At 47.5% G+C, this 27,121-nt stretch overlaps 1 protein-coding gene across 1 annotated transcript; it reads left to right on the top strand.

The window, feature by feature from the left end:
* Positions 1-6,373: 6,373 nt before the first annotated feature.
* On the top strand, positions 6,374-17,218 carry ferry3 (FERRY endosomal RAB5 effector complex subunit 3). Its single transcript, XM_067235393.1, is given in 15 exon segments — positions 6,374-6,424; positions 6,871-7,059; positions 7,263-7,408; positions 8,916-9,097; positions 9,254-9,353; positions 9,435-9,470; positions 9,472-9,557; positions 10,304-10,410; positions 11,474-11,671; positions 11,928-12,056; positions 12,579-12,650; positions 12,794-12,996; positions 14,011-14,068; positions 14,194-14,261; positions 14,933-17,218. Coding segments are annotated over 14 exon segments (1,659 nt in total). The 5' UTR covers positions 6,374-6,424; positions 6,871-6,878; the 3' UTR covers positions 15,026-17,218.
* The last annotated feature ends 9,903 nt before the right edge of the window (positions 17,219-27,121 follow it).

Below are 27,121 nucleotides of genomic sequence, written 5' to 3'. Positions count from 1 at the left end.
CTCGATTTGAGCAGATTTCTAAAAAACTTAGAAAAACAACATTAACTAGCTAGATTATATACACTGTAAGCTAAATGTACATGCCTTGTTTGGCCAATTCGGTCGATTGTGGAAGAAACTCCAACGTTTTTTAGTTATCGAGAGGAGTATCCAGCCATAGCGCTAGCTACTTTTGGGGCAGAGAAATGTAGGTTTCCCCCATGTTTCCACGTGTTTCCATGTAGTCACTAGAATGGTCATAACTTTTAATCAAAATATGATATTTCTAATCTGTCTTCTGTTCCACATTGCCCACAGATGTGTGGATATTCCACCTGCTCAAAGTTTTCCTCCATCTTGTAATTAAAGTGGTTAAAAATGAAGTTGTCTGATGAGGTATGGTGGATGGAGAAGTTTTTGTAAAAAATGGCTGCCTGAAATCACCTTGATAAAATATGATTTGCCTTAAGTAATCATATATTTATTCACATCATAAAAATCCCCTAGTTCTGTTCTTCAATATGGTGTCAACAGTTAAGGTGTATGATTTAATATGAAAATTCATAAAATTTGCATATTAATATGAATATCATATTTCAACAGCATATGGAATGTTTGGAATGTTGGCTTAGGCAGCAAAAGGTTAAATCAATACCTTGAACCAGGAACACCCGTCAGAGAGCCCTCTGGGTCCTAAACTCCACAGCACCGCAAAACGGAACAAGAAACATCCGACAAACCGATCAATACGTCAATTTTGCCTGTGGAAAATCTGAATAATTCAGCAGAATCATCCCATTCATACTGCTGTCTTCTCCACCATGCCTCTAGCGCTGCGGTTATCTAAAAATACTCCCTAGCACGACGCACATGGGAAACTACTGCCATCTGAAAGCAATTCTGGAGAAAGCAAAGCAGGTAAAGATGTTAACATGGTGATGAGATTATGAGTGCGTAGAGTATAGTTGAGTAGATTAAGGCTGCAGTCACAAGACCAAACTTCCAGAATTGGGTTAACACTGATTCCCTGAATGCCAGTCTGAAGATCTATCTCATTCTGCGCAGCACACAATTAAAGAAACCCTTTGCCATCACAGACCACGAAACATGCAAAACAACACAACTACTCTCATGCAACCCATTTGTGTTTTCCTTACCAATTTGAATATTTACAGTGCCTTAACTTTGGTCTTTGTCTCACACTCTCGCCAAATCAAAAGTCACTCTGTGAGGAGTATCCGAACGGCTGGTGGGTCCCTGGAGGTCTTACCTCATCACCCCTGTCCTGCTCCCCCAGAGGCTGCTCTCCCTCCTGGGCATGTGACCCTGACCACGGCCCCATGTCTGTCTCAGGTGGCCCCAGAGAAGGTCACCTATTCTTGGGAAAGCAGGTGGACACCGGGGGAGCTTGCTCCTTTATCTCGGTGTATAACTCTGACTATGGTCTGAGGTTGGGGCAGAGTGAGGGGAAGTGTGTGTGAAGCGCAGTGTGTGTGTGCATGCGTGTGTGTTTGTGTGCGTGTTTGTGTGAGTGTGTGTGTGCGTGTGTGTGCACGCATCTGCTGGCCCACTCTAGCCCTATCATGTTAGGGTTGGCCCTGGCGATGACCCGTCTGCCCCAGACAGGACCTGGGCTGGGACAGGTACCCGAGGATGGAAGCCTGGAGCTACTCAGTGAGAGACGGAGGGATGGAGCAGGCCAGAGAGACGGAAGCAAGGATTGAGAGGACCAGTGAGAGATGGAGGGAAGGGAGTGTGCCAGAAAAAGAGGGCCAGAGAGATGAAGGCGTGGTGAGGGCGGGGCCAGAGATATGAAGGCGTGGTGAGGGCGGGGCCAGAGAGATGAAGGCGTGGTGAGGGCGGGGCCAGAGAGATGAAGGCATGGTGAGGGCGGGGCCAGAGAGATGAAGGTGTGGTGAGGGCGGGGCCAGAGAGATGAAGGCATGGTGAGGGCGGGGCCAGAAAGGTGAAGGCGTGGTGAGGGCGGGGCGGGGCCAGAGAGATGAAGGCATGGTGAGGGCGGGGCAAGAGAGATGAAGGTGTGGTGAGGGCGGGGCCAGAGAGATGAAGGCGTGGTGAGGGCGGGGCGGGGCCAGAGATATGAAGGCGTGGTGAGGGCGGGGCCAGAGAGATGAAGGTGTGGTGAGGGCGGGGCCAGAGAGATGAAGGCGTGGTGAGGGCGGGGCCAGAGAGGTGAAGGTGTGGTGAGGGCGGGGCCAGAGAGATGAAGGCATGGTGAGGGCGGGGCCAGAGAGGTGAAGGCGTGGTGAGGGCGGGGCCAGAGAGATGAAGGCATGGTGAGGGCGGGGCCAGAGAGGTGAAGGCGTGGTGAGGGCGGGGCGGGGCCAGAGAGATGAAGGTGTGGTGAGGGCGGGGCCAGAGAGATGAAGGCATGGTGAGGGCGGGGCCAGAGAGATGAAGGCGTGGTGAGGGCGGGGCCAGAGAGATGAAGGCGTGGTGAGGGCGGGGCCAGAGAGATGAAGGCGTGGTGAGGGCGGGGCCAGAGAGATGAAGGTGTGGTGAGGGCGGGGCCAGAGAGATGAAGGCGTGGTGAGGGCGGGGCCAGAGAGATGAAGGCGTGGTGATAACTAGAAGGAGAAATACGGATGCAGATGGGTTGTATCAGCTAACAATCAGACATCATTGGGAGCCACCTGCCAGTTGATGAAGCCCCCCTACTTCTGTCATGGTCATCTGGGTGAAGTGACAGTTGGAAAGAGCAGCTCTGGGTGAAGTGACAGTTGGAAAGAGCAGCTCTGGGTGAAGTGACAGTTGGAAAGAGCAGCTCTGGGTGAAGTGACAGTTGGAAAGAGCAGCTCTGGTAAGACGAGCATGCTGATGTCACTGTCCCTCCTCTGGCCTGTAAGAGCCCTGTCACCCGCCAGGTTAAACCCCGCAAGGCGATCCTCCTCTGTCACACTAACTCCATTCACTTAAAACAATCTCTGCAAATTGATGAGGCAATTACCTCGGTGACGCTGTCAGTTGGTCATTGAGAATGCACACTGTGGTTTGAGAACGCCAGGTGCGTGCTTGATCACAATGTTGTGTTCTTACCACTCGTGTTGTTCTCTTGTGCAGATCTTGTCAGCTGTTGGCTTGAGCTGAGGGGGCTTAGAGTGTAATCTAGTAACACGCTATTCAGCCTGCCGTCATTCACCATACCACCGTCCTGTACTCTGGGTGAACCCTGACACACGCTGGCTTGAGGTTGGCTCTCTGACTTTCCTATTCTAGAATGACAGAGGGGGGACTACACCGTAGCTCCTCTGTTTTCATCTTATTTAATAGTGTGTGATGTTTCTTCCAGATGGCGTGCATTCACAGTTGGTCAAGTGTTCAGTTCACACACATAGTAATGAAGTGTTTCTAATGGTGCCTACTGTGGAAGGACTACAGTTACAAGACAACAACAGAAAAAAGCTACTGTAAAAATCTAATTTGGGGAAAACAAAGGCATGCACAGTCCCGGAATAGTTTGTAGAGATGATGAGTTGTGACGCGTCTCTCCGTAGGGGATGCATCATACGAGGCAGAACAATAGCCCCCCCCCCCTCAGGGGGAGGGGGGGGGGGGAGAGAGAGAGGGAGGGAGTTTTGGCATGTCTCTGCAACACGGTACAATACAGCACAGCAAGATATCTTTGACTGTAAGCTGGTGGTGTTTGTATACATGCGTGTGTGCATCAAAGGGCCGGAGAACAACAGTAACTAATGGAACAAAGCCAGGCACTCCTTAACTACCACAAGACCTGGCTTTGACGATAGGCCTGACAGGCTGGAACGCCGTGACCCAACATACCTACAGTGGACCCAGAGGGAGCGATGTGGAGAGAGGAGACAAGGAACGACTGAAGGAGGCAGCAGGTCAGGTCTAATGGAGACAAGCAGCAGTGAACCTCCATGTTCTTTGACACTGATACAGGCCTCCAAGTCAGGGGAGGTGAGGTCCCACTAATGGCACGCTTTAATTCTGGGTGTCTGGTGTCCACTGGATAACAAAGCTGGGATGGGAAACCTTATCAGGTTCATCAGAATAATGGACCTGGTCAGGTATTCAGGGAGGGTCACTGTGGCCCAGCCCCTTGGGGGGGGGGTGAGGTGGGTGCAGGGTGGGGGGTTGGGGGCAGGCTGTGGGCCAGATGATACTCTCAGATTAGGCTGGATGTGCGTATTGTACTGTCCCTTTACTGTACCATCCCGTACACGCATAAACACACAACCACAGTATCTAGTGTGAGGCACATCCTGATCCACTCACAAACTACAGTTACAGAGCCCTGGCCGTTTCCCTGGCAACAGTGATTTTTGAGCATTCCTCCGGAGGTTACAGACATTTCAAGGCTTTTTGCAATTTGAGGTTGGCACATGTCACAGTGGACTAACAGGGAAGTATCACCAATCACGGGGGGCTGTGTTGCATGTCCAGTATATCCACACCAGGACTGGTTATTACACTCACAAGCTATGAGGTGAATAGCTAGTCCAAATATTTGTAATACATAAATCACATGGAAATGGTTCCTGAATGAAAGTGCCGTGTGTTTCCTCTTACCTTCTTCAGGAGAGGGAGGGTGACGTTTCTGTTCTTTGGCAGTCGCCCTGGGCGCTTCTTCACTGTATTCCTGAGGACATATATGGTGTGTCATGAGATTGCAAAGTTAATTTATTCTTTAATGACGTTACAAGCCATTTATTATAAGTCTTTGAAATTGATTAGCAGCAGTGCCTGTTTTAATGGAGAAATATTGCCAAACTTGCCAAACTTGCTGAATTTAAATGTTAGTTTACGTTTCCCGAAGTCTGAAGTTGATTCTGATGTTGTTCAGTGAATATCTAGTTAATCTGCAGAGTGAGCGGCTGTATCAGTGGAACTAATATCCCAACTATACTGACCCCCGCTGGCTATCCGGCTCCTAAATTGTAATGTTTCCCTTTATTATATGTTTGTTATGTCCATTCCACAACAGATGGATGATCAGCGCGTGCAGAAACTGATGCGTGTGTTTTAAGTCATGCGTTTAACAACGTAATTAGCCAAAACATTCGCCAGAATGGCAGTAGGTTATGATCTTTATATGTCTTTCTATACTCATATTACGCACATCACTTTCAATTGATTAATCAATGTACTATCCGACCACTCAACAACAGACTCTGCGACTAACCTCTTCTCTGTAGACTTCGGCGCACTCATGATTTGGCCTATCCTTTTTTTTTTTTTTTTTTGCAATGAAATCAAAAAGATGACGGTACCTATGTCATGGTCACGGCTGACCTCCCCAGATACTTTACAAAAAGAATGATAATGCGCGGTCACGCTGCGTGTTGAGATGTAGCGAGCTGCGGAAAGGGGGCGCGCCTAGCACGTTCAAACGGTAAGGATGTTAGGTAAGGATGTAAGGATGCACTCTGGTTACCAGGGGAATACTTTCAAACTGCATCTAAAAACACAAAGGTTAGGATGACGTGCATCAATAAAATGAACACGAGGCCTACATTTTAATTCACCTGCGTTTTCCATGTATCAGTTGTGAGCCTACCTACATAGCTTGTTAAGCCATCCAGTATAAGCTTACAGAAATGCGTGTGAACACCCGCATCTTCTCATTATCACAGGAGGTGGGGAACCCTTTACTTGGATCAGTGATTTGTGACAGGACCTTAGTCTTAAAATGTCCATAAATTAACTCATGTGCTTTTCACTTAAGATAGCTTTATACATATACTATTATTAGTATTAACCGTTTGTTTTTGCATATGTTTTTGATCATTTCGATAATCACCTCTATGTCTCTCATTAGCGAGGTTAGCCGGTCAGCTAGCCTAGTAGTACGCTAACTAAAATGATAAAAGCATCGAGTTTGATGAGTTGAGGAGGGCGGTCAGCTCAACAGAGTTTCGCCTATGTCCCTATTTGCTCTTTATAGGTTTAAGTTGGCAGTTAGCATGGATCAATGCTTATTCATGCACGATTATTGTAAAGTGTTAGGCCTACCATAAACCATGTATTATACATTTTTTTTACATCAGAATATGTCATCAAGTCTAGTCCTAAAATGTAATTACTTTATGTGATTAATTAAACATAATTTACAGATATTAATGCTGATTTTTAGCACACAAGCACAACACCAGAGGGCGCAATTGCACCACGTAGGCCACTACCAATACTTATCTTGCATTACCTTTTCGATGATTCGTTTATTCATTTTGGAACACACCAACGCTACATTGGCATTGTCGGTAGAATACATTTCGACAGAACAAACTAATATACAGCGTTGACACAGTTTTGGCCCTATAACATGATAGATAATGTAATTAAAATACATTGTTTATGTTGAATGTGTTTAAAGGATAACACAGATAGTCACATGTCAAATAGTCACGTGGTCTTCTGACAGCTACACAAAACGAATCTTCGGCACTAAAGAGATCTCTGGGTCGGGTAATTTCTGTGTCATATAATGCATTTAATACAAATACAGTGTGCCTGGTTAGTGATTTCCAATTATATTTGCGTAGACAGTGACCAGTGATAAAAGGTAACTTGCAACAGACTACACTAGCTTTGCACCTAGCTAGCAATAGCTACTCAAGTTGTATTGAAATTACGTCTGAAAGTGATAACGCTAATAACATTAGCTATCCCTAAGTCAAATACGATTGATGTCTATTGCCTAAACTAAACGTGTATACCACGTTGTTTGCGCTGCAGAAACGTTCCTGTCTTTTATGAAATCGTGTTTTGATGGCAGCTAGGAAAGTTAAAACAGGGTATTAATTGATTGTGACGATTAGATATAGGATAATAACCCCAAAGAATTATGTTTGTGTCACATTTTTGCTTGCATTTATTTATTGTTATTGTTGTGCCTTTACCTTTCAGTTGAGACCATGAAGAGAAGCAAAGCAAAAGTGAACTCTTCAACAGAGAAGGAGTTTGTGTTTGAGTTCAGGGCAGGGAGGAGTAACTGTGTCCTCAAAGTACCCCTGCAGTTCCCTGTTGATGAAAACGTTTGCGACTTGCATGGACGCCTAATGCTGCTGCACAAAATACCCTGCTTCGTGGAGAATGGTGAGATGAAGATTTTCTTTTTTTTTAACGGGACTATCAAATAAAGTTTTAGACATGGACTTCTTGTCAGAATAATTAGTTTCACACACAACGTCTTTTGTGTGTCACACGTTTCAACCCAAGTTACACCCCACCTTGAATTTTACACTCAAGAATATCTCTTTGTGTTTGCAATTCTTGACTGTATGTGCCCTGTGGTGAAGAGTTGAAGACGTTGCTGTCTAGCTTCATAGAGAGAGAAACCGTCCAGGACTACGACAGAGATGCTGAGCAGGCACTGCAGAGACTAGCCTCAGGAGAGGTGGACCTCCACCAGCTCACTGACGCATGGGCCAAGTCTTACTCAGAGGTACACACACACACAACCCCCCCCCCCACACACACACACACACACACACACACACACACAAGGAGTCTAGTCTACATCCAATCCAGAATAGTTCATAATTAAGGAAGGAGAGTAGTCTCTGTTTTTGTCATGTGATGCTGCTAACTGGTTAGCACCCTGGTCTGTTGGAGGGATGGGTAGTGTTTTCTGTATTTGATCTTAGATACGCCTTTCGTCCTTAAACAACACAAGTCTTAGAGTAACTACATACAGGTTTTTAGTTAAGTGTGATGTTTTCTTGGTACATCTCGGATGGCAGCAAAAATAAAAGGGGAGGATGGCAGGGAGAGATTATTTTGTGGACAATCGTTTACTGCAAAATGAATCCCAAATATATCTATGATCCTCACTTGGCCTTGCTTTTTAAAGTAAAAGGGACTGTGTCATCACACCAGATATGTTGCATATGGAGAATCACTGCAGCCTAAGTCATTAGAACACTTTTTTACTGAATGTGATCAAAGCGTGTATCCTACTCTCATTTAGTCTTTTAAGAAGGTCAACGTGCTGCGCTCCTCTGCTATGCCACTTCAAAGTCCTCACAGTTTAAATTCTGCTGCCACTTGCTCAAACGCTTATAGAAAGCCATGGTACCTAATTCCCCACCCTCCCCTTGCTGGCCCCAGCTCTGGTACATGCAGGATAACCATTAACATTCTACTGCTCCAGCATAGCAATGCTTGTGGAAGCCGTCCAGTGTATTTTAAGGAACCTTTTAATGGCCCTATCATGGTTGTTGCATAAAGAGTCAGACGCTTTTATTAATAGAGGATGGTTCACATTCTACAATACTATTTTATGTAAACGCTAAAAATGGACGTGATGACCTCTCCTTTTCACTGTCCATCTCCTCTCTTTCTGTCTTAGATGTAAGATGGTTGAGAGTAACTCAATTCGTGATGGGTGGCTTTGGTCAACATGCCCAGCAGGGAGGGTGCAGGACAGCGAGGGTGCAGGACAGCGAGGGTGCAGGACAGCGAGGGTGCAGGACAGCGAGGGTGCAGGACAGCGAGGGTGCAGGACAGCGAGGGTGCAGGACAGCGAGGGTGCAGGACAGCGAGGGTGCAGGACAGCGAGGGTGCCTGAAACTTGAGATCCCAGAAAACGTGTCGGGAGATTTATTCATCGTATTCCAACTACCGCTCATCTTTTCATATTTTTCAGTCCGCCTCAGGCGTCGCAGGCAGTCTGTCCGGGGAGGAGGAGCAGCACACTAGAGGCTGCTCCTCCTCTTCATTAGCCATTTATTACACAGCGTCATTTATTTCAGGAAATACAAGTAGAACTAAAACAAGCATCATTGCGTACATTTTCAAATTGCTTGTGATGCGAGAGGTCACGTCACTCATCGCTCATATCGCACATGTGCCACTACGGGTCTCTGACAGGACACAGGGCTTATCCACAGAATCCTTTCCTTACTGTCATAACCAGTTGAAGTGTGCGTGGTGTTTGTGTGCGTCGTCAGACCACGCTGCAGCACGCCTGTCCCGAGGAGCCCAGCTGGGACGAGGACTTCGCGGACGTGTACCACGAGCTCATCCACTCGCCCGCCTCCGACACACTGCTCAACCTGGAGCACAACTACTTTGTCAGCATCTCGGAGCTCATCAGCGAGAGGGACATGGAGATCAAGAAGCTGCAGGAGAGGTGGGTGTGGAGGTCACACCTAGAGGCAGGCTACAGCAATACTGTCAATTATAAGACGATGTCGTCCAATATCTGAAACCCCACCTAAACCTGTACGTATGTTGAGTGTGGGGTATATGGTGAGCAGACACCTGACCTTTGACCTCTGGCCCTCAGACAAGCAGGGGAGATGGAAAAGGTCATGCAGGAGTTGGGGAAGACCTTGACGGACCAGGACGTCAATGCTGTGGCATCTCAGCACTTTGACGCCCAGCAGGTACACACACACATACACGCACGCTGTAGATTGCTGTGGCTATTTACACACGCTCACACTGTGCATCATGTGTGTGACCAGGTGCTGGAAAACAAGTGGGCGAGTGAGCTGAAGCAGGGTGTCCCAGATCCAGAAGCAGGAGTACCAGGAGTGGGTCATCAAGCTCCACCAGGACCTCCAAAAGCCCAACAACAGCCAGATCAAGTAAGCTGTGTGTGCATGGAGATTGAGAGAGAGAGAGAGAGAGAGAGAGAGAGAGAGAGAGAGAGAGAGAGAGAGAGAGAGAGAGAGAGAGAGAGAGAGAGAGAGAGAGAGAGAGAGAGAGAGAGAGAGAGAGAGAGAGAGAGAGAGAGAGAGAGAGAGAGAGAGAGAGAGAGAGAGAGAGAGAGAGAGAGAGAGAGAGAGAGAGAGAGAGAGAGAGAGAGAGAGAGAGAGAGAGAGAGAGAGAGAGAGAGAGAGAGAGAGAGAGCGCAAGACAGGAAGCTAGCGAGAGACAGAAACGGTACATTGTGTTCATGTCTCTCAGTTTGTACAATACATCCAAAATGAGGCAACTCAGGCAGTTTCTTTCTGTTTTGTTGAATTCCACGAACCCTTTGAAATCTTGGAAAACAGCTAAATCAGTCATATCAAGATAGTGAATGGATGAGTCAGACAGGTAAATGGTTAGATAGACTAGAAGGCACTTAGTGCAAACAATGTGGAATGCAATCTGCTAAGGCAGCAGCTCTCTCAGCACAGGCCTGGGAGGATTAAACAGATGAAAGTAAATGAAAAGTATGTTTCTCTGTGCCACTCTGCTTTTCTCCTCCTGCGCCGCTGAACTAACCTGGACGTGATGTCGTGTGCTTGAGGCCGAAGCTTTCAGGCTTTGTTGTTTTCAGTCATGAATCTCTTTGCACTGTGACTGTTTGTGTGTTTATCATGAACGTGTGTGTGTGTGTGTGCAGTGAGGAGATCAAAGTGGCGCCCAGCCAGCTAGAGGAGCCGGTGGAGCCGGGGGACAGGATGTGTGAGGAGCCGTCCCAGCTGGAGGAGAGCTTCACCATCCACCTCGGTACTGACCCCAAGCCCCAGGCAGGCTGCCCCCAAGTCCCAGGCAGGCTGCCCCCAAGCCCCAGGCAGGCTGCCCCCAAGCCCCAGGCAGGCTGACCCCAAGCCCCAGGCAGGCTGCCCCCAAGCCCCCGGCAGGCTGACCCCAAGCCCCAGGCAGGCTGCCCCCAAGTCCCAGGCAGGCTGCCCCCCAAGCCCCAGGCAGGCTGACCCCAAGCCCCAGGCAGGCTGCCCCCAAGCCCCAGGCAGGCTGACCCCAAGCCCCAGGCAGGCTGCCCCCAAGTCCCAGGCAGGCTGCCCCCAAGTCCCAGGCAGGCTGCCCCCAAGTCCCAGGCAGGCTGCCCCCAAGTCCCAGGCAGGCTGCCCCCAAGCCCCAGGCAGGCTGCCCCCAAGTCCCAGGCAGGCTGCCCCCAAGTCCCAGGCAGGCTGCCCCCCGAGCAGGCTGACCCCCAGGCAGGCTGCGAGAGCTTAGACTGAGAGCTTAGGCAGGTTCATAGGCCTGTTTGAACACGCAGGAACCAGAGCACTGTGGCTCCATGTTGGCTCTGTTACTTCAGCTCAGAAACTTCCACAAACGTAACAGCTGCTAATACAAGCCACCAGTACCAGACCATTTAGACTTGATTTGATACAATCTGACCCAGGACTATCGACGCAACCGTGGCCTGGCCTGACCTCCCCCCCTCCCCCTGGTTTCCATGGTTACACTTCCCCCAAACAAGCCCCTTCTGGTCCTCTAAAATAACCCCCGATGACAGCTAATGGATTTATACTGAACTTCCTGTGTGGTGATAAAATCTAGCCGGTGAGGGGGCAGCATAGTTGCTCTAAGAATGTCTTGCTGAGTGTGTATATCTGACTGGTTATGTAGTGATGTGTGTGTTTTGCTTTTGCGTCGCTATGTTGTCAAGGATTCTAAAAATACAAAGCAGAAAAATACATTGTGCACGTATAATCAATTACAATATAGAACAGAATACTGATGAATGTAGCGTATTGACCGGTGTAACGTTCTCATATTGCTGTGAGCGCCCTCTAGTGTTGTGTGGCTGCTGTGTGTGTGTCAGGTGCCCAGTTGAAGACCATGCACAACCTCCGCCTGGTCCGTGCTCACGTGCTGACCTTCTGTAAGCACCGTCACCACGGCAGCAGCGGCACCAAGCTGCGCCGCCTGCAGACGGCCCTGTCGCTGTACTCCTCCTCGCTCTGCAGCCTGGTCCTGTTGGTCGACAACAGGGTCAACTCCTACAGCGGCATGAAGAGAGGTCAGGGGTCACACTGACACACCCATGGTGTTCACCAGACTGGGTTTTCTGGTTGATCATGAACCACATGGGCTAGTCATCTCACACACACACTCACTCATATTCTTTCCTCAGTGTTCTCAAATCCCCCAAATATATTTAGCATATAATATGTATATACATTTTCAAGACGGTCACATTCACATGGAGGGTCTTGCAGTGTTGAGTCATGGGCTTGCAGTGTTAAGTCATGGCCTCTTCTTCTCTGCTCCGTCAGACTTTGCCACGGTGTCTCAGGAGTGCACAGACTTCCACTTCCCCCGGTTGGAGGGGCAGCTGCAGGTCATCCAGCAGGTGCTGCTCTACGCCCGCGCCCAGAGGAGCAGCCGGCAGCGCCATCAGCCCGGTGAGGCGCCCGCGCCGTGCCCACATCCTCACCTTGCTCCAGCGTGCAGCCTAAAGCTTCTGGGCCATGTTAGATGATCGGCTTTCAGGGAGGACAGGCTATTCTGCTGCTGTACAGCTGCAGCACATGCATCGTTTTCGAGTGTGTATGTGTGTGTATATCTGGTGTGTGTGTGTGTGTGTGACTGTGAGAGTCCAGCTGTACCGCACACTGCTTCTTCTGGTCAGTCATCAACGGCATGCCTGGTGTTGGAACAGGGATGCGGTTTGTCAGGAGGTACCAGGCTCTTGTGTGTCGTGGGGAAACTGTTCCAGATGCTTGTCTGCATCCATGCTGATTCCTGAGTGGCTTCCTGAGTGTGGAGTCAGCGAAGCCTGGGAACATCCCCACCAGCTACCTGGCCTCGTGCAGGGCTCTGTGTGGGCCAATCAGAGCACTTTATTTTCATAGAGGTCACATGCTGCGCTCTTTACGAGTGTCAGATGACTCAGACATGGTTGTTTACGTTACCTTTATTTTCAGAGGCTCCTAGAAATGGAGGCAGTGAAGATAAGAACAAGAATGTGGAGAGGAACCCCTCAAATATCCTACCAGGTAAATCTGACCATAAATTCGTTTTTTGTCTGACTGGTACTCGGCTTAGGGTTACCCTGGTTTACCAGATAAAAAAGTTGACAATGTCTTGACAAAGACAAAGTCTCCAAAGGAAACGTCTCCATGTTCTTGTCTTTTGTCAGGGGAGTTCTACGTGTCGCGCCACTCCAACTTGTCGGAGGTCCACATCGTGTTCCACCTGTGTGTGGACGATAACGTGCGCTCTGGGAACATCACGGCCCGGGACCCCGCCATCATGGGCCTGCGGAACATCCTGAAGGTGTGCTGCACGCACGACATCACCACCATCACCATCCCTCTGCTGCTGGTCCACGACATGTCCGAGGTGAGAGGTCGTCAGGGGTCACCGGACTTGGCTCACTGGTTGAGCCGTGCTCGTTTTTCTACCGTTCTGCTTCCTTAGGACAGAAGAAAGAGGGCTGGGAAGAGGCTGTGAAGGATTGTGTTTACTTAGAGCTCTGAGTGCCACAACTCGCGGCACGCAGGGTGTGGGTGTGTGTGTGTGTGTGTGTGTGTGCGCTTACCCAGAGCCAGAGTTCAGCCAGAGCAGTAATCTTTCAAGTGTGTGTGTGTACACTCTGTGGAGAGTCGACTTCTCTTCATCATGCCAGGACACGTCTGCTGAACAGGCTCCTCCCCCGTCAGCTTCAGTGTGTTTGCACTTGTTAGCTGTTTGTTTTCAAACCTCTCCAGCTCCACAAACCGACCAGCTCTTCACGTTTGATCTCCTCGCTGTCCCAGCTGGCCTGTAATCTTCTTTTCATGGATTTTCATACCACATGGGTCATTGCTCTTTGTCCTAGAGTCGTATATCCACAGTGACATTGTACAAAACGGCAGTGTTTGTCTTTGTAACCACAAAGAGCAATCAAAGGCCTATACATAAGTCATGACCCCCAAAATGTATAATTAGCGTGATGTTCTTTTTCTTGTCTGGGAGACAGTTAAACAAAATGTTTATCTTTGTCTTTGGTTCTGGAATACAACAGCGGAAAATGAAGCTAAAAAGAGTTTGAAATTGAAGTTTGGTCAGAGGTGAGGGTGGAAGAGCGGTGCTCTGAGGGGGGGATGGAGGCGCTGAGGGGGGATGGAGGTATGACATGCTCTGAGGGGGGGGTGGAGGTATGACATGCTCTGAGGGGGGGGTGGAGGTATGACATGCTCTGAGGGGGGATGGAGGTATGACATGCTCTGAGGGGGGGATGGAGGTATGACATGCTCTGAGGGGGGGGTGGAGGTATGACATGCTCTGAGGGGGGATGGAGGTATGACATGCTCTGAGGGGGGGGTGGAGGTATGACATGCTCTTATGCTGCTCTGTGTGTTTCCCCCCCTCCAGGAGATGACCATCCCGTGGTGCCTGAAACGAGCTGAGCTGGTGTTCAAATGTGTCAAAGGTAAGGGAGGTTGGGGGTAGAGGAGAGGAGAATATGATAATTAATGAAATCTGAGGGGAAAACAACCCTGAAACAGTCTGAAGTGGAAGGTGTGTTGACGTGGAAGGCTTGTTGTCTGTCTTCAGGCTTCATGATGGAGATGGCCTCCTGGGATGGAGGTATTTCCAGGACAGTCCAGTTCCTCGTGCCACAGGTGAGCACCTCAGCACCTCTGGAGCCCATGACCTCACACGAGGCAGCCATGACCTCACACGAGGCAGCCATGACCTCACACGAGGCAGCCATGACCTCACACGAGACAGCCATGACCTCACACGAGGCAGCCATGACCTCACACGAGGCAGCCATCACCTCACACGAGGCAGCCATGACCTCACACGAGGCAGCCATGACCTCACACGAGGCAGCCAGTCAGGGGGAGGGCGAGGGCCAGGCTGGGACAGACAGTGGAGGCTCCGTACTAACCCTGTTCACACATGTTGACAGGCAGGGGGGATATAACCAGCATCAGGTGTCAGTGTTGTACTCTGACACCATTCAAAATAGCACCTCGAAACAGCATTGTTTTCTACACCATAGCCGGCAGGCCACATATAGCTAAACATATGAACAATCTGACTTGTGGGTGGGTCACAATGACTGATGGGTCAGAACGACCCGAAGATAACACAAGGGTTAATACTTCAAATGCTTATTCGAAGGCCCATTAGTGTTGTGCAGTCCTTTTGAATCACACAGCTGTCGAATAGTTTGTTGCTGTGACTGAAACAGGAAGCAAACACTATGGTGTCTAGCTGACTGTCCCTGTGCCATATTGTTGAGAGCATGTTTTCACGTTGCTACCTGCGTGTCTGTTTTCGACAGAGTATCTCCGACGACATGTTCTACCAGCTTAGCAACATGCTACCCCAGATCTTCCGCGTGTCTTCCACCCTGACGCTGACCTCCAAACGCTGACGCCACGGGGTCCAGTACCACAGCCTCTGGACCCGACCGGAACATTCCGGATTCTCTCCGTCACAGTTAACACGTCCACCATCCCAAACTGAAACCAACTACTGTACGGAACTGTTTTGAGTCCATGCTGAAAGTAACTTGACACAAACTCCTTGACTTTCAGATTATCAAAAGTTTGAAGAGGTTATGGAGCTAAATCAGCCGCAAATTTGGGGTTCGTTTTCTTTCCGATAAATGAGTTTCAGAAAATATAAATTTTAACATCTTTTAAGTTTGTGATCGAGGTTGGGGAGTAGAGAGCCGAGCTCACTGCCACAGGAGATGAAAGGCACAGTAAAACCACAGGAGGAATGCAAATGAATAATCTCCCAGGTGCCGTCTGGAAAGAGCCCCAGACTCTTACCTCCTGAAAGGACGGTCACTGCTGAGACAGGCAGTATGTAGGTGTGCTTTTGTACTGCATTGCAGTGAATCTTAGTGTGGAATGTTGTAGGTGGTCGCCCTTACATCTGTGGGCCAGCAGAGGGCGATGGTTCCAGTGACACAGACCCAAATAAAAAAACTGCTGCTGCTGATTGCAAGTATATGAAAGCTCTTGGATCACCGCTGGAGTCAAGTCTCATTATTGTTTGGTCTCCTATCCGAGAGCCTCATTTCAACCACTAATGGATTGTGACTGTTGACAATTGGCCAAGATTTGTAGCTCTATGCACGAAGGCCTGTAGCATTAAGACGTATGTTACTTCAAAATGTGTAATTAACCATCAGAATACTATATGTGACTCTTGTCTGAAATTGTAATATGTTTGTAAAGATTGTGCGTGTCCAACTGGTTTCAAGTTGTTCATAATCACTCCATGTGCAGATCTCCTCTCTCAAGCTTATATATGTGGTTGGAATTGCCTTCCTCCTTGTCTTTCTGCTGAGATTAAGTCATTTCAGATGGAAGACATCATTCCTGTCTGTCATGTGTTTTGCTGTGGCTTCAGTGACCGCTCAGAGACTATTAATAATATCTAAGAGTGCCGACCATAACAGTGTCTTCTCCTGTATCCTCTCAAAAACAAGATGTCCGCCCCAACCCTGCCTGCCCCTGAGAGTCTGTGTCTCCTTCGCAGGCCTCCAGCGTGTCATGTTCCAACCTGCTGCAGTGTTTATACCGTGGTGACGACCCACACAACTGGAAGGAAATGTGGCACTAGATGCCTGGCGTTCCTGCCGTTGGTCTTGGTGGCCTGAGGTGTTGTGTTCCCTGGGGGGGACTGTGAACCAGGCTGCACACTCAGCACGAGGTCTCTCTCTCTCTCTCTCTGTGTCTCTCTGTCTCTGTCTCTCTTTGTCTCACTCTCTGTCTCTCTCTTTCACTCCCTCTCTTTCACTCTCTCTGTCTCACTCTCTGTCTCTCTCTCTGTCTCACTCTCTCTGTCTCTCTCTGTCTCTCTCTCTGTGTGTCTCTCTCTCTCTGTGTCTCTCTCTGTCTCTCTCTCTGTGTGTCTCTCTCTCTCTGTCTCTCTCTTTTTCACTCTCTATCTGTCTCTCTCTGTCTCTCTCTCTGTGTCTCTCTCTGTCTCTCGGTGTCTCTCTCTGTCTCTCTCTCTCCAGCCTGTGTGCCAGAGCAACACACAGACATTGATTGACAACCTCTGATGGTCGACCTGTAAGCAGGGAAAACTGATTCAAACAATCTCATGTTTGTGGCTTGTTTCACAAGGCCTGTGGGGGGGGCAGTTGAGATTGTGTCTTCAAACCTGACTAGAAGACCACGGGGCTGCAGGCTGGGTGAAGGAAGTACAACAAAACCTGTTAGTCTGCTAATTAAGACTTCCGGTAAAGTTGAATAGTGACTGAGAAATGTTTTAGGCTTATAATTGACAACTGATTTTAATTACAGGCTCAGTTTTAATGATGGTGTTATTATAACTGGAGTGGCTTAATTTGTCTTATAGAATTGCTCTAATACGTTTATATGTAGGCTATCTTTTATATACAAAGGAAATAAAACAATTTGTTGTAGTCCTTTTTAATAGCAGGCCTACAAGCTGTGTTTCCATAACAACAGAAAATGCCTACAATAATAGGGTATTCCATCAAGTTTCTTTTTAATTGTATTTTTTTTTCTAAATTTTCAAACATTGACATGTAAGCACAACCAAATCAAAGAATGGTGAAATAAACAACTTTTTTTTCTTAATACACCTTTAATACTGTGCGTGCTTTCTAAGTGGTAACCTAGCTTGAGTAATATGATACAGTACTACTGTGAAACAAGTTAATTGTGGAAAATGTGAAACATGGGCTCTGCTCAAGCCCAGCCCCCTTAAAGAAAGTATTGAAGTCCGTGCATTCCTCAAGAGAACAGTCGCTTCCATCCATCCTCCAGAGATTGTATTCCTATTGCCCGATCTCTATAGAGCCTTCACGTCACAGTCTCCCAGCTTAGTCCGTCCTACAAGTACAGAACGACGGTTCACAGGGAAAAGTGGACAACTTGCTGCATGGATTTACGGTAGTCGCGTAGCCTACAAGGTAAACGTATGTCTTTACTACCTAAGAATTGGATCTGAAACTCGAACCGGTCACGTTCTGAGAGATTTATAGTTACCGTCAGCGATCCGGTGATGAAGACAGCTAAGTAGAAATGTATCAGCCTAGTTGAACTTATTCATGGTAGCGTGTTGAACTTCCTTTCTATTACAATGCGTCGGCTGCATGAATTTGCTTTCCATTTACCTTAAATCGAAATAAAATATTATTTCGTTCATTTTATTTCACCCGAATCTCACGTCTTTGCGATGTACGCAGGCAAAAAACGACCATGTGACTACGACAGCGATTACGGTGTAACCTGAGATTATCAAAGTTTCAAACAGCATTTTGAGTAATAGCCTACCGCTCTCTCTTATTGATTCCAAACCAAATGTCGTGGTGTCACCGGATACGTATAGTTTCTATCTTTCCGAAATGGTGCATTAATCTTAGCCGTTAGCATTTGGCGCTGTTGGCGAGACCCCTGCTGTTTTGACACATGGGTGTGGGGGAGGAGAAGCAATACAAAAGTGTTTACAGACTTAATTTTACGGTCTGTAAACACTGATTGAAGCAGACAACCTTTAGACTATTGATTACTGGTTGTTTTAAGTATTGCATGAGACAGGGGAAACATGAGATACATGTGCGTAAAACGATTTAAAAAACATTACATAGCCTACTGTAAAATATGAATTTTACTCTATTAAATGAACAGGATTGGATTAACAGTCAGATCCACCTGTTGGTGTCCATAGTTTCATCCCTGCTATTCACGTGTTATTCTGGCCGGATCTACCTCAGTATACTGTGTACTACCACAGTGATGTCTGGATAATTAAAAGGTCTGAATTCTCTCTCCCTCTCTCTCTCTCGCTGTCTCGCTCTCTGTCTCTTAGCCCCCTGGCTAGAGAACAAAATAACACAAAGCTGCTACATATAGCCTACTTTTTCCATTTTACTCTACCATATAGGCTGAGTTGTAATATGACGTAGTAGCCCACTGTGTTCTGTTAAAAGTCCTTAACATGTGTGGGGTTGGTAAATGTTTTATTTTTTACTTTTAACCAGGAAGTGAATGGTCAAAACTACATTACTGAAAAAGGATCAAAAGGTTAAAGAGCTCCAGTTCCTGACAGAGGAGTGTTTCTTGTTACCACGACCACGACTGCCTGCACACAAAGGCCTCTTTCCAACTAAAGGCCAGTCAAGTGTGTTATTCATTCACCTCAGAAAAATAGTCTCCCTTTCTCTCTCCCTCTCTCTTCCCCTCATGATCTTTCGCTCTCTTTCTTTCTCTCCTAGTTTCTCTCAGACCTTCTGCCATTACGCTCTTTTTTTCTCACACATTTCTCTCTCTTCTCTTTTTTTCTTCACCGGGTACATTAGTTCAGTAAAGTGTCAACCTCATTTATTATCATAGCTTCCCCTCATTACAAAGCAGTTATGCGGCAATAACACAATTTGCCTTACCTTATAACCAACTCTGTTGTAGCAACATGCATTTAACAGTGCCCAGAGGGTCTATGTACTTAATCTGCACCTTACAATCAGCTGACAGTGACAGTATGCAACCTGTAGCTAGTAGAGGGGCCTGTGGCTAGTAGAGGGTTCTGTAGCTAGTAGAGGGGCCTGTTGCTAGTAGAGGGGCCTGTTGCTAGTAGAGGGTTCTGTGGCTAGTAGAGGGGCCTGTTGCTAGTAGAGGGGCCTGTTGCTAGTAGAGGGTTCTGTGGCTAGTAGAGGGGCCTGTGGCTAGTAGAGGGTCCTGTGGCTAGTAGAGGGTTCTGTGGCTAGTAGAGGGGCCTGTGGCTAGTAGAGGGTCCTGTGGCTAGTAGAGGGTCCTGTAGCTAGTAGAGGGGCCTGTTGCTAGTAGAGGGGCCTGTAGCTAGTAGAGGGTTCTGTGGCTAGTAGAGGGGCCTGTGGCTAGTAGAGGGTCCTGTGGCTAGTAGAGGGTCCTGTGGCTAGTAGAGGGGCCTGTGGCTAGTAGAGGGTTCTGTGGCTAGTAGAGGGGCCTGTTGCTAGTAGAGGGGCCTGTTGCTAGTAGAGGGGCCTGTTGCTAGTAGAGGGTTCTGTGGCTAGTAGAGGGGCCTGTTGCTAGTAGAGGGGCCTGTTGCTAGTAGAGGGTTCTGTGGCTAGTAGAGGGGCCTGTGGCTAGTAGAGGGTCCTGTGGCTAGTAGAGGGTTCTGTGGCTAGTAGAGGGGCCTGTGGCTAGTAGAGGGTCCTGTGGCTAGTAGAGGGTCCTGTAGCTAGTAGAGGGGCCTGTTGCTAGTAGAGGGGCCTGTAGCTAGTAGAGGGTTCTGTGGCTAGTAGAGGGGCCTGTGGCTAGTAGAGGGTCCTGTGGCTAGTAGAGGGTCCTGTGGCTAGTAGAGGGGCCTGTGGCTAGTAGAGGGTCCTGTGGCTAGTAGAGGGGCCTGTGGCTAGTAGAGGGGCCTGTTGCTAGTAGAGGGTCCTGTGGCTAGTAGAGGGGCCTGTGGCTAGTAGAGGGTCCTGTGGCTAGTAGAGGGTCCTGTGGCTAGTAGAGGGGCCTGTGGCTAGTAGAGGGTCCTGTGGCTAGTAGAGGGGCCTGTGGCTAGTAGAGGGGCCTGTGGCTAGTAGAGGGGCCTGTTGGTCCAACCCAGCTCCCCCCGCTAGACCAGCTGGCTGCTTTCTGCTGCTCTGTAACCACATAATCAGGAGGATAGTCACACAGAACATCCAGCACGACTATCTAGACATACTCAAGACCCCCTCAGCGCAAACTGCACACAGGCTAATCTACTTCCTGCTGGGCTGTCGACCTTGCTGAGGACTATGAGTGACCTTACTGAGGACTATGAAGAATCACTTTTTTCATGAGTTGACTCTCAGACAGACACACACACATACTCTCTCTCTCTCACACACACACACACAAACAGATACTCTCACACACACAAGTTCAAAAGTATGTCAGTCAGTGTGGATTTTGGGACCATTCTCTTTTAAGCTCCTCGTCCTCTTCAAAGCATTGTGTGTCATGCATGCTGGTGTCATATGGGTTCATGCAACAATCGGAGGAATGCAATCTTCACACAATGCCGTCTCGCAGTGGAGAGCTAGACATGCCACTTAGTTATTTAGTTAGTTAGTTTATTACCATGTGAACTGTGAATGTGAACAGAGAAATGACATTCTCTCACAGCACCTCCATCTCCTTGACATCTCCCTTGATGGTAAAGTTGCATGTAAAGTGTTGCAGGGGTGAGAGACATCTAAAATTAAATTCTGTGCTTTTTCAGAGACCGCTGCTTGTAGCTAGATTGTAGGGCAGGAGTCCAGAGTGTTTTGTAGGGAGCTGTATTCACCACTACTCAGCTTTTGGAGCCCTTCAGTCTGCAGCACAGCACCTCCATGCTGTAATTCACCCAGCTAGGATATTTTCAAACCGGTAGAAGTTTGTGAGGACAGGAGTAAAAATCTTTCATCTTCTCAAGGAAGACATTTACATTTACATTTAGTCATTTAGCAGACGCTCTTATCCAGAGCGACTTACAGTAAGTACAGGGACATTCCCCCGAGGCAAGTAGGGTGAAGTGCCTTGCCCAAGGACACAACGTCAGTTGGCATGACCGGGAATCGAACTGGCAACCTTCGGATTACTAGCCCGATTCCCTCACCGCTCAGCCACCTGACTCCCGAAGAATATGCGTCGATGGGCTTTCTTCAGTATGTTGACAGGGCCGTGGAGGTTCAGACCACACACAGCAGTGTGGGACAGCTTTATGACTATTCCCCAAATAAAAAATGTGGGGTTAGTTTCCCTCAGTCACTACCAGGAGAATGTTTTTAAATCATAGACTAATTTGGTTTTTATTACTATATATGACATATTATTTGAACAGAAGAGACTTGCATACATTGCCAGAAGGTATTTTCTGTACTTCTCCTTAGATTTTTTATTAAGTTGGTAATATTCACAATTACCTCCGGTTTCCCAAAATCAGATTCACCAGATGTATTCACAGAATCCCCGCAGTCCTTTTTTTTTTTGTCTCTGCGTGAGCTCGTACTAAGCTGAAGTTCATTCTCCAAAATTTGTATGGTGTATTCATACAGCTGTCTATGGGCCAAAACACACACACATCATTAGCGCTTTCATACTACTGAGCTGAATGTGTCCCTCTAGCAGTTGGCCTAATCATTATAAAAACAGTGAGATAATTTGTTACGGCAGGGACAGAGAAACTGTAATGGGGAAGGCTGATGGGAAAATGATTTTTTAGTTTTTCCTTTGAGTGTTTTGGCATAGAGGAAAACAATCCTAAAACCGCCCCACGTGCACACACCCAACGACCAGAGCACTGAGAACACCTGCTCTGCGCCAGGGAACCGTTGGGTTACGAAACGTACATTACTGGATCAGTTTAACTCAGAGAGACGGGCAGGAAGTTGGACCTCTATAGCCTTGGAGAAAGTGGGAGAGCTGGAGAGACCACATCTCCCAAATCATTTCCCAGCACTCCCCTGGCCCTCAAGGTTAAAGTGCAAACTGCTTCCCTGTAATGGTGTTCTCCCACTAGCACCAGGCAAGGGGGCTTAGCTGGGGGGAAGCGCTAATGGGCCAGACGGGAGGGTTGTGTGGTTGAATGTGTGAGGGGGGGCTCTTGTCACTGCGAGGGCTCTGACGCCGCATGCTTTGTCTGGGCTTCCTCGGTCCTTCTTGGAAACATGGTACAACAACCCACCAACAAACGTGTTATTGTCGCGTGTTTGTTTGGACAATTGGAGATTACCTTGTAATTGTGATCATTTTAAGTGGCAACTTTCAAAATATCTCAGTTTTTGTTTCGTGATGTGGCAGAGTAATCGTGTTTCATATTTCTTGTACAGCCGAGGCTTCCATCTCTGTCACCCTTACGCCATCAACAAACCCCGTCTGGACTTCGTCAAGCCAGAATAGATCTCGGACGTGCCAGAATGTGTGGGAACGTTGGCAGTCGTTCAGTGCTGCAGTGGCTAACCCTGCAGTGGCTCCACCAGTAGCTATCCGTCTTGATTTGTGTTCCCAATTATTTTTACTGCTTTCAAAGGCTAATGCATCCGTCCATCGTCCAAATCTAACATCCTTCATCTTGTTTTAAAAATCGTATTGATTAAAAAAAGACATTGTGTGCATGCTGTTGGCCTATCGCAGTGGTTTAGCGGCTCTGTTGCTAAAGATAAACTTGGTTTCTTGAAGGAACATTTGAATTAGTTTCAGTTGGACTGAAGCAGTTTGTCCTTGTGTTTGTTTCAACCTTGTGGTGTGAAGGAAAAAAGCAGAAACTCACATATGGCACAAAGGTCTATTTAGTACTGGCGTTTTAGATGTTGTTATTAGTGTTATTTTTGTACCTGTTATTGTGCCTTAACTTTTAGGTTAGTATTATTACTATGATTAGGAATCATCCAAACAGCTCACACTGAACTTAGAAAGCAGCAGATGGAGAAAAAAAAAAACTCATTATAAATGTGTCTTAGCACTGTATGAAAATAATTCATATTCAAACCAGCGTGAGTCACTCAGTTCTAAAGCGGTGGCATCTTCCTGGGTGAGAAGAGGACAGGGAGAGAGGGAGGTGAACAACAGGACTGTCAGTTCCCCCGAGGCCTCAGCCCCACACCCCCTCCCTCAGACTCATTCAATTAAGGGGACTTTATACAGTCCTGCCCACTTGTTTAAAGTGTTTTGCCAGAAGGCTGGCGTTGGGATACAAGCTAGCCCCCGGGTTCAGCTCTCAAAAACGGGAGGGAGGGAGGGAGGGAGGGAGGGAGGGAGGGAGGGAGGGAGGGGAGTAAAAGGAGATACCAGAGCAGAAAGGAAAGAGAGAGAGGGGGAGACAAAGAGATAAATAAAGAGAGAGAGAGAGAGTGGGTGGCAGGCTGAATCAGACCAGGTTTCTGCTAATGCACCATCAATGAGAAGCCTTAGCTGCGACGCTTCTTCAGTCTAATTGTATTTAAAGCACATTTGATTTGTGCCAAACTGAACGGTTCTTATACTGTGCCACTGAATACATTAAATTGGTTGGTGTAAATCAGAGATGGAACTAACTGAGCTAGTTCAGGTTCCTTGCCTTGACAGACTTCAACAGAGGTGTCAAAACCAAAAGGTACCAAACATGTGCAGCCAGGCAGGGGTGAGGCTGTCTGTCAGTATCAGATTGCACTATTGCACTATGTTGACCACTCATGCTGCTCATTCTTATTCTTATTTTTATATATATTTTATTTTATATTTAAATTGTTTTATTCTTAGATTGTTTAGTTCTTAGGAATAGTTAAACTTCTGTACCTTTACTTAATTTAAGATTCGAATATGTTTAGTATTTGCACCTCCCTGCCGCAGTGAATTCCGTGTTTGTATAACATACATGGCGAATAAACCGAATTCAGATTCTGATTGGAAATACGTACTCTGTGAGCAAAGTCAGATGAACTTTAACAAGTATAAACTGAGAAGCAAACAAGCTGACTCTCCTAAGGTAAGAGAAAGATTCAATGAAGATCTCCATTGAAAACATGTTTAGTCTTGGACGAGGCTTGATCCAGGTCTGGGAAACTGGGCCGAAGTCATTGAAAGTATTATGGATCATGGTTCCCTACACCTGTGCTAACACAGACTTGTTCTCAGACATTTCCCTATGGCTACAAGGACTTGGCCAGATGTCGTACACACAATAAGCAGAGAAACCTAAGAAACATAGCAGAGAGAGAGAGAGAGAGAGAAGGCTCTTGGTGAATGAATGTTGCTCGCCCCCTCTCTGTGGTTGTGCACTGAGGAGAGCCCACACTGAGGCACGAGTGAAAGGTTTACGAAAAAAAGTTGTGATTTACCGCTTTGAAGTTTTGTCTTTGTGTGTGAAACATGGAGAAGTCTGGTTTGACACACCACATATTCTCTTTCAAGTCTCCAGCTGAAAGGGAGGCTGGTCTGGTGTTTGAGAGTAGTGGGAGAACTTTGATATCTGAGAAGAGCAGCTACTATATGGCCCCTGACAGGATCAAGTCGGTGACTCATGTCAATATGTGTGACTGCTTTGATGCCGGTTTCAGACAGGAGTATTGTTTAGCTCAGATTGCTTCAAATGGGAGGCTTGTGGGCTGAGCTGAGATAGCACGCTAAATGTGTTATTATCAGAGTCAAACTCCTGTGTTCGTCCTAGCCCATTTGAGTAAATGTGTTATTTGTTGTGTCTCTGAAAATGAGAATATGTGAGAAGAGATTGAAGCCCTGGAAGGAAGTCTGGGTTCCAGTCAGGCTACTAATCACACATGACTACTGCTGATTACTTTAGAGGACTCCTTTGTTTGTTCAAACTGGCATTTCTCTTTCGCCTTGGTTTCCCTGCTTTCACAGTGGAATGCTTCGGACTGAGATTGTTTGGGGAGGAATGTCCTAAAGTTGTCTTGTTTTGATTTTGCTTAAACATTAGTGTGTGTGCCTGCATCTCAGTGTGTGTGTGTCTGTACTTTGTAGATAGTGAGGTTACCCTTTCACCCTCCCCCATCATCTGGTTTGAGTAGGGTTTGACAAGGGTGTTAATCACACTGGCCCTGAGGCTGGCCAGGGCCCTAACAACAGCTGGAGGAGAGGGGGGGGGGGGGGTTGACCTGCCATCCACCCAGAGTCCCAGCTATGAGTTGTCTCTGTCTGTTTGCTTCTCTCTCGCTCTCTTACTCTCTCTTGCTCGTCCACCGTTTTCTCATAACACATAAATCCAAGCCCTAGCCTAGACTTCTATAATACATCTAAAAGACTAAGAGTCCTAGAAAAGTTCATGCGCTCTATGTCTGTGGCCGCGGCCATCTGCGTCCTCAAGCCCATCCCAGCAGCAGACTGCTGTCTTCAGGGGCTCTGCTCCATGTTCATGTCTGTCCCGGGCCCTGAGTGCTGTCTTCAGGGGCTATGCTCCACGCTCTTTCCGCTCACTAATAGTTGGCTGTTTACTCAGCAGCATAATTCATGTCATGAATTCATGTTCACACCAAAAAGCTGTTCCAAAACACAATCTCTGTCTTCGTCACACTTTATCTCATGTTTTGTATCCAGCTGAGAGGTTCTCTTGCCACAACAAAGCTGCAATTACTCACAGCACAGTCCTCTACTGTCAGGGTGTTCCTGGACTTTAAGCTAATGAGCATGCATAGCTATGTTTTAGCATCCAAATCACCTATTTATTCACATGTTAATGTCATAATGGGAACACACAATATGCGATTGCTTTTCCCTGGCATCCTTCTACTCTGTCATTCCAGGAATGTTCAAAGGTGAAAATAGTACTAGTATGGTAATAGTTAATTAAATAAACCTTTAATATTTGGATGAGAATACATGAACACTCCATAAAAGGAGTTGTTATGATAAACGTTTTATAACACCTCTATTTAATACTTTGCTTAACTAAGGTAATGACAATAAATACAATTAATGAAAAAAGACTACTTTTGTCTGTTACATGTAGCATTTTCCTGAGAAATCATTGAAACTTTCCAGAAATCATACTGGGAATTGATCTCTCCTTGCAAACCTAGGAACACTTCCATCCTTCCTTCCTTCCTTCCTTCTGTTCTCCCCCCTTCTTTCCCTCCTTTCGTCCAGCCTTCCTTCCTTGGTAGCTTTCGTCTTGTCAGTTTATTGACGTGCAGAAAGGCTGTTGTGGCTGATTATGAAAGCGGGCGTCATTTTCGTCCTGTGCTTATGGACTGAACCGAGGTTTGTGGGCTTGGAGGCTACAGAATAAAAAACACAGCCCTCTGATCCATCTTAAGCTAAGAATGATTGTAACTAAGCATGAACAACAGCACCAACTCAACATCTCAAATACAGTCAGTTAGTGTTGCTTGTGATTATTCATGCACATGTGTCACTACACTACAATAGCATTAACCCATTGCTAATCTTAACCCTATTTGCAAAAGAGGGCTGTGTTTCATACTGGGATGGTAAACACAGCAGGTGACATAATAACATACGACTGAGAAACTAATCCAGGGTGGAACTGGTTGTGTTCTGTTGACTTTGCATGAAACAAGTTTTATCAGCATGAAAGACAATGAGAAGAAGGAGGGTAAGTGAGTCAGTCGCTCAGTCCGTCAGGAAACAGAAGGTGAGCCGACTGAGAGGCGTTCCCTGGTCTGGGATCTGCCTGGTCTGGGATCTGCCTGGTCTGGGAGCTGCCTGGTCTGGGAGCTGCCTGGTCTGGGAGCTGCCTGGTCTGGGAGCTGCCTGGTCTGGGAGCTGCCTGGTCTGGGAGCTGCCTGGTCTGGGATCTGCCTGGTCTGGGAGCTGCCTGGTCTGGGAGCTGCCTGGTCTGGGAGCTGCCTGGTCTGGGATCTGCCTGGTCTGGGAGCTGCCTGGTCTGGGAGCTGCCTGGTCTGGGAGCTGCCTGGTCTGGGATCTGCCTGGTCTGGGATCTGCCTGGTCTGGGAGCTGCCTGGTCTGGGAGCGGCCTGGTCTGGGAGCTGCCTGGTCTGGGAGCTGCCTGGTCTGGGAGCTGCCTGGTCTGGGATCTGTCTAAAGCTCATCTAACTCCAGGCAAGCCACCTCTGTGGTCGGGTGTGTTGCCAGCA

This window comes from Osmerus mordax, chromosome 4 (genome assembly GCF_038355195.1).
Source record: "Osmerus mordax isolate fOsmMor3 chromosome 4, fOsmMor3.pri, whole genome shotgun sequence".
NCBI classification, from domain to species: domain Eukaryota; kingdom Metazoa; phylum Chordata; class Actinopteri; order Osmeriformes; family Osmeridae; genus Osmerus; species Osmerus mordax.
The sequence above is the reverse complement of the archived record's forward strand: the minus strand, read 5'-3'. Positions and strand labels throughout refer to the sequence as shown.